The sequence below is a fragment of the Hyposmocoma kahamanoa genome, unplaced genomic scaffold, assembly GCF_003589595.1.
Source record: "Hyposmocoma kahamanoa isolate Upper Pololo Valley unplaced genomic scaffold, ASM358959v1 88, whole genome shotgun sequence".
NCBI lineage: Eukaryota > Metazoa > Arthropoda > Insecta > Lepidoptera > Cosmopterigidae > Hyposmocoma > Hyposmocoma kahamanoa.
Window position 1 is genome coordinate 22,146,736 of NW_020654466.1, and position 7,623 is coordinate 22,154,358.

General features: G+C 33.1%; 1 protein-coding gene across 1 annotated transcript; it reads left to right on the forward strand.

The window, feature by feature from the left end:
- Positions 1-635: 635 nt before the first annotated feature.
- LOC113236023 lies at positions 636-2,101 on the forward strand. The gene is made up of 3 exons (XM_026471958.1): positions 636-962; positions 1,558-1,679; positions 1,796-2,101. The coding sequence occupies exons 1-3, from the start codon at positions 896-898 to the stop codon at positions 1,928-1,930; spliced, it is 324 nt and encodes a 107-aa protein (XP_026327743.1). The 5' UTR covers positions 636-895; the 3' UTR covers positions 1,931-2,101.
- Positions 2,102-7,623: the final 5,522 nt, after the last annotated feature.

Consider the following 7,623-nt stretch of genomic DNA (forward strand, 5'->3'; position numbering starts at 1 on the left):
TAACTTATCATATTAAAATTATGATCAAGTCTTTGGGTCGTATTCTAGAACTCTACTCAATGCTCAAGTCAGGATTGCACTGGAAACACAAGCACTGGAAATACGGCCCTAATGGCAAGGATTTGAGTATGATTTCGAGTTTTTTTTTTTTTTTTTTTTGTGTGTTTTTTGAGTGCTTTAAACCATACTCAAAGCCTGACTTGAGCATTGAGTAGGGTTCTGGAATACGACCCTAAGACATCTATATCAAATTATCATTAGATTGTACTATTACACAGAAAAAAAGGATTTCTACTAATAAGAAAGAGCAATTTCTCAAAATATTTGCTAATTCTGAAAACATATTTATTTAAAGTAATAAAATATTGTCATTACAAAGATACTGCTTATCTTTTTCTAATACAATTTTACTCTTAACTTTATTCTAACTTTGAGACAAATACGTTCACTTCAAGATTTTATTTCATTTCTAATCAATTAATTGGACATTACTTACATCAAGAAATTTTTTCCTCTTACATCAAATCTAAATAATCTCAAATGAATCCCCAATTTCTTGGATGTATTTTAAGAAAATATTTTGTTAGACAAAAAAAAAGTTATTTTGCCAATAAGAGTAATATTCTAAATTCGAGAATACATTTTTTATGGCAACATTTTGCTTTGTCATTTTCAATCATGTCGTGACATGTTGAAAACGCGCGCGCTCCGTCTCCGTGGCCGTGGTATCTGCGATTGAAGAAGCCATCCATAAATCAATAGCCAATTATTTAAAATGTGAAGCAAAGTGAACTATACTTACTTAGTTTTACTTGAAATCTTAAAAAGGTAAGGCAAGGAGAATAAAATCTTAAAAAGGAACTGATTTTTCTATTTGTTGTTTGTGGAAACAGTAATGGATTCGTTGAAAGAACTTTTGGAATCGTGGAATATACCACAAGTTGTAGTGACCAATTTTATTGGTGAGTGATTTGATGTTATTATGAATTAATTGTGTAAGTATTACATTTTTATGCGCATGATGATATTTTGTACGTAACGTTGAATGTAAGCGTAAAATGGAGGGATCTTAGACGAACTTTTCCTAGAAATAGGTATACAGTATACTTAAACATGGGATTATTTAATTTATGAGTTTTTATGTAAATAATCTCTGTTTAGAATCCCGATTTAATGTCGTCATTGTTTATTAAAAATAATGTACCTATCTACCTTTGAAATGCGTGACTTCGACAATTAGCATTTTACAATAGAAACTAACTTTTAACTGCCTCTGTGGCGGTTACCTTGCCGGACTGCCACGCAGAGGTCCCAGGTTCGATTCCTGGGCCGGGAGAAATATTTATACGGCCTACATTTATTTCTCTCGTGAGTTTGGGTGCAGTTTGTGGTTGTCTATGTGTGTGTTCATGGCACCCGCGACACAGGGTTTCCCTAGTGCGGGGTATATTCAGTGTATGTGTTATTGAGTGTGTGTGTTATTAAACTAGAAGTAAAATACATAAAAAGATATTTGATTTAATTTGACTTTATTTACAAACTTGACTACTTTTGCAGAGAATGGTATAACGATTGAACATTTCCCCAAATTAAAACTAGACAATTTGAAAGAATTATGCCCACATATGGGGACTAGACTATCTTTAGAGGAAAAGATAGGGGAGCTTATTACTGCACAGGTGAGGGACCTGTATGTTTAAGTTAAAAAATTTAGTTGAAAGTGCTTTCATACTGACTATCTTAACATAGTTTGACTATAAAATACACAATATATTCTATTTTTTTAACTTTACAGGCAACGACGGATGCAGTATCTGAATCAACTGATGATCAAGTCATTATTACTCCCACCTCCAGTAAATTTGAGACAAGCACCAGTGATTGTTTATTTTTGTTAGTTTTTTACCAGTTTATTAGTTTCATTAGATGAACTACAAATGGTCGACATCTTGGAAACAACCAAAAGTGTATCTAGAAAAACATTTCCACATTTTGATTTGGAGACACTACTGCATACGTCAGCAGGTGGCAATAGTATTTTAAAATACTATGAAACATATGGTTTTCTCAATAATACCAAGAGAAACCAGTTGACTGATATAATTATAAAACATATATATACACATACATTGTCAATTAGTAAGTATATACTGTGTTCTGATTACTTTTACACTTCCCAATAATACATCATCATTTTTTTAGCCGGATAACCTATGAAGAATATAATATTATATCTGCGAAAATAATATCACTGTTTCCAAAGGAGTCAATAGGCACTTATTTTACCAAACCTATAAAAAAAAAAAATTCATTTAATGGACGTTCTACAGTAGCACGAGGAAAATTGGTGGACAAAGTCCGTAACCTTCTGTATAAATATGGAGACCACACACAAGCGACAATCTGGCACTCTAGAAAATGCTCCACCGTTTAAAAGACAGTATATTCAAAGTTTGCAAGGTAATTTTTTTTTAAATAGGCTTGCAATTAAACCCACTGACTTTCACTGGGTTAAAGCAATTTATGAACCTATTTAGGTATTTGAGAGTAGGTATTCTAAGTCGCATCATTCTGGGTTTTTAATACAGGTAAATGTAACTGTAAATCCACTGTAAGTGGGCCCCATTTACAGTGGTCCAAAAATTTTTCTACATAGAGGAGTAACAACCCATTTAAAATAAACATTACTTTAGCAAAAATCAATAGCTTAAGTTATGATTTTTTTATGTACTTTCTTGAAAATTTTCTACTCTAGTCAAAAGTTTAAAACTAGTCTATTTTGAAAATTATTCCACTAAATTAATTGAAATTTGGTATTAAAGTAGTAGTAACCATGTAGCTAGCATGCAATGAACCATTTTTGTGTTTGTTCTTAGATTGCTCCGTTATTTTTTAGTCAATTCATGTTCATGAGTTTCTACAATTTTAACTCTCTAATGGTCATAATGTACACAAAAAGAAAATGTTTAAAAACATATGTATAGAGAACTTCTGATAAATAGATAGGTTTGAGAATAATTTCATGTAAATCTGAGCTGAACCAATGTTTTCTTTTGAGAAATTAAGTTAAAATTGTTTGAATAACGATTATGATACTGGTGGTGGTTTTAATGACTAGAATAGAAAATATTGAAAAAGTATGGATGGCAACGTGTCAAGTTACACATTGACGTATCTTGTTCCGTTGCACTGGAGGCGATTTTCAAATAAAAATGTGTGGTCTGATGTGCTATTGACTGTAAATAAATAATCATGAATTCTAAACTATTGAATTTTGCTGAACTAATGTTTATTTTCAATAGGTTATTTTGTTACTATATCCTCTATCTAAAAAAAAATCTATAATATTATTATTATTAGATAGGAACAGGTACTTACGTGGGATAGGCATTTGTCAGGTGATTGGAATGCAGGTAAATAATGAAAGTCTTACAAAACATTTCAATAAGGATAAAATGAAACACTAACATGATTTTTTTTTAGATTTACATTTAAGAGATATACTGTTTCTCAACAATAACACCGAACCATGGGGTGAAGTAATACAAAAATGTAAACATACGTTTAAAGTTCGAAAAGAAAGTGAACACAAGAGCGTTCATGAGTTTCTACAAGACTGGAAAATATTATCAGACCAAAGAAGTGACATATTGGTATGTAATCTGTTTTCATATGTTTTACGTTTCATTTCTGAGCTAGGGTCCCTCCATCTTGACGCAGACCAATCATTTTGACAACTATGATATTTGTTTTCAGATAAACATTGACTTCGACTTGTTGTATCCAGAAAAAGGGCTGAATTTTTATTTAAATTGGAAAATATTTTTCGAAAAAATTATTGCTTTTAAACCGAACAGAGACGAAAGAATCTTGAACCTTATTGAGTCACTGAATAATTTAGACAATGATTGTAAGTGTTCGTTTTTAATTGTATAAAGCTTGAGATAGAATTAGTAAAATAAATAATAATAATAATAAGAAAATGTTTATTTCAGTAATGCAATTAACTTTACATTAACAGTGGATGGTACCTCCTATTAAGCTTGTCAAGCGTCAGTGTCAGGAGGTACCGCTCTTCCATAGCTATAAATTCACATTTAACATTTTTAACTTAGTCTGTCTGTCCGTCAGTCCGTCGGTCCGTCGGTCCGTCTGTCCGTCTGTCCGTCGGTCCGTCCATGTGTCAGTGTGTCCGTGCGTGCGTGCGTTCGTCTGTCCGTCCGTCCGATCGATTGGATCGATTGGGCCGATCGATTGAATTGTCTGTTTGCAAATGTTGTATTTACTTTACCACAATGTCTTTCCTTCTTCTCTTCGAAATATTTAGATCTAATTTAGAGGCCTACGTTGTCTGATTAAAGTTTGAGTGGTATAGAGTTTCGCTACAGTGGCTAAATTTGATAGATAAAATTGTATAATATTATTTTCAATTGTTACAGTAACACTTCCTGCTGAGCTTAAAATACTCGCACATCTGGTGCCTCCAAAGGGAAGAATTTCAAAAAAAATTAAGTTCACTACTCAGCAATTGACTCCTTATATATTTGTGTGCCGGTATGTTTTTTTTTAATAGCCCCGCCCTAGGGAAACCCTGTGTCGCGGGTGCCATGGATATACACATAAACAATCACAAATTACACTCAAACTCACGAGATAAATAAATTTAGGCCATACAAATATTTCTCCCAACCCGGGAATCGAACCTGGGACCTCTGCGTTGGCAGTTCGGCATACTAACCGTTTGGCCACGGAGGAAGTTATATATGTCGACTCATCCGAAGTCCGATATGATTATATAACAAAAAGAGAATAAGAACGTTACGAGAATAATTTCGTTATTCAAACTAAGGCCTGTGTAAAGGCGTTTTGACAATTTATATGTCTTATTTCGTTTCGAAAATATAAAATCCAACAACAGTCGATCTGACATTTACAGCGAAGAAGAACAAACGAAATGTACTATGTCCTGAGAACAAGTAGTCTTGCACATATAGATCTTTGTTCTACGGATGAGTAGGTATATATATATAAAACTGCCTCCTGTATATAATATATGTATTTTTTGTTTTCAATATTTATGCCTCATTTATAATATTACTTTGTGGTAAAGATTGGCTCACAAATCTGTTGTGGATACTTATTATGTTTCATGTACTCTTAATACTATCTTAATTTCTAGAATGCTGGCGATATAGACCAAGTAATCAAAGAACAAAAACAAAAGGCGACAAGCAAGAAATTGTCTGTTCAACCCTATGTTATACTCCAGGGATTAGATATGTTATACTCCAGGGATAGTGTGATTGTTTAAATTATTCAGAAGGGTTGTTGCAGTGCAAATTTATATAAAATAAGTAAGTTACGTAAACAAGCCCTAAGGTTTATTGAATTATGGTTTGTCACACATATATGCATATATGTAGGGACACGAATTTTATTTCTGTGAGTTGTAATTTAATTTTCTATGTTAAAGTTTTTCATGTCAATAATTCATTTTGTATTTTACTAATATTATGCCAGTATTGTATACGTGTACAAAAAATAAACGTTTTTTAATTTATTTCCTAAATAAGTATAATCTTTTTATTATTTAAGTCGTTTTGTGTCAAGTATTTTAAGCCTGCAATTTTATTTTGTTTAAATTTGTGAACAATTCTCAAAAAAATACAACCGTTTTCAAGAAGCAATAATTATAATTTGATAAAGTCGGAACGTCATAACAGCAACGCCAACGACTTCATTAAAATTAATTGTTGCGTTTTGAAGGCGGTTATATATTTTTTTTTAATTATTCACAAACTATGCCCTTAGGCTCAATTTATATAGCAGCGGAACGGAATGGAAGCGAATTTTTGTAACGTTATTGTACATAGCACAATGAATTTTATGGTCAATTGTGTAACGTACATGCTCGAGAATGCTCGAGCATTCCGCGGAAGATTTTGGCTCGTATCTAGTTTGTACCGTTACACAATCGACCATAATGTTCATTATGTTATGTATAATATCGTTACAAAAATTCGCTTCCATTCCGTTCCGCCGCAATATAAATTGAGCCTTATTTTAAACAAACAAAATGACTTAAATCAAAAATACCCCACATTTTAACCCAAGACGGTAAAATCTTACATTAAGATTTACCCCATATTTTAACCCAAGACGGTAAAATCTTACATTAAGATTGTAATGGACTTATTAATAGCAGAAAGTTGCTTTGATATAACTGAACCAAAAGTCATAATTTAAGAAATTTGGTTTCAGAATGAAATCAAACTTCTCTTAAACATAGAAAACATAAATCTTCAGTTAAATAATTATCTCTCAATTTTCATTCTTTTTTTTTCAAGTCAAAATCAGAAATTTCTAATAACAAATAAATATTTTCTTGAATCTAGAGTAGCTTTATGACTTAAATAAATTAATTTGCTCTTGGATTAAATATTTCTGTCTTAGAACTAAAATACACTTTTGAGACGTTTTTTTACTATTATCAAGTAATTATTCTCTAGCGTCTATAGGGAGCGAATCGTTTTCTTGGATTTAATAAAATTGTCTTCATACAAAGAAATTTGTCTATTTTTAAGTAATCTGTTTTTACCGTGTATAATTATATAACATTAAACATGTATTATATATTTGTACTATATTACAAGCTTCTGCTTAGTTTAGGTGTCAGTCGTTTGCAAACATAATATAAACACTATTTTTGTCTATCTTACTTTTGTTCATGTTCAATTGTTACGTTTGTGGAGAGAAATAAATACAATACATTATTTGTGTGGCCTACATCTATTTCTCTCGTGTGTTTGGGTGTAATTGGTGGTTGTCCATGAGTGTGTCCATGGCACCCGCGATACAGAGTTTCCCTGGTGTGGGGCTGTGAGTGTGTGCGTTAAAAAAAGGATTATTACGGGTGTGTCCAATTTTAATGTAATTTTATATTTAAGTATGCATCAGTACTTGCTGTTTGTCTTCATCCCTCCGCGCATAACTGTCACCGCCGCGTTCGGAGTCGATAGTTACTTCGGTCCGCGAAAATAATGGTCCGAATTGAAGGTATTCTCGACTTCGGAAGACGAAATTCGGATTTAGTGGGCAATCCTTAATTTTTTTTTTATAACATCAAGTGACGGTCGGACTAGTCGCGCGCCTGATGGTAAGCTACTTACACGCCTGTCCATAACAGTTACAGTGCCAATCAGAGCTTTAAATTGCAAAGATCTGAGAGGCACTGCCACTGCGCCTAATACCCGATACAGTTATTATTCAATACTTGCCATTTAGGAGGTTAAAAACTATAGTGAAACAAAAAATATTGTAGTAGCAGTAGAGCTTCTTGTGAAAGAATTCGTCTAGGGAAGTCACCTTTTTTCCAGTTCCAGTGTCAGGGTTGAAGTTATCTGTGAGACAGTTGCGGGCCAACAACTGCTGTTTTGTTTTTTTATAATATCCAGTGACGGGACGAACAAGTCGTGCACCTGATGGTAAGCTACGCGCCTGTCCATAACAGGTGCAGTGCAGGCTTTAAATCGCAAAGATCTGAGGGGCACTGCCACTGCGCCCGTCACCCTGAGACATAAGCTGACAAGTCCCATGTGCCTGTAATTTCACCAGCACCCTTAC

Coding starts and splice junctions, on each gene's coding strand:
- LOC113236023 (XM_026471958.1), top strand. CDS start 896: ATGGATTCGTTGAAAGAACTTTTGGAATCGTGGAATATACCACAAGTT. Junction 963..1,557: donor TGTAGTGACCAATTTTATTG/GTGAGTGATTTG, acceptor CTACTTTTGCAG/AGAATGGTATAACGATTGAA. Junction 1,680..1,795: donor GGGAGCTTATTACTGCACAG/GTGAGGGACCTG, acceptor TTAACTTTACAG/GCAACGACGGATGCAGTATC.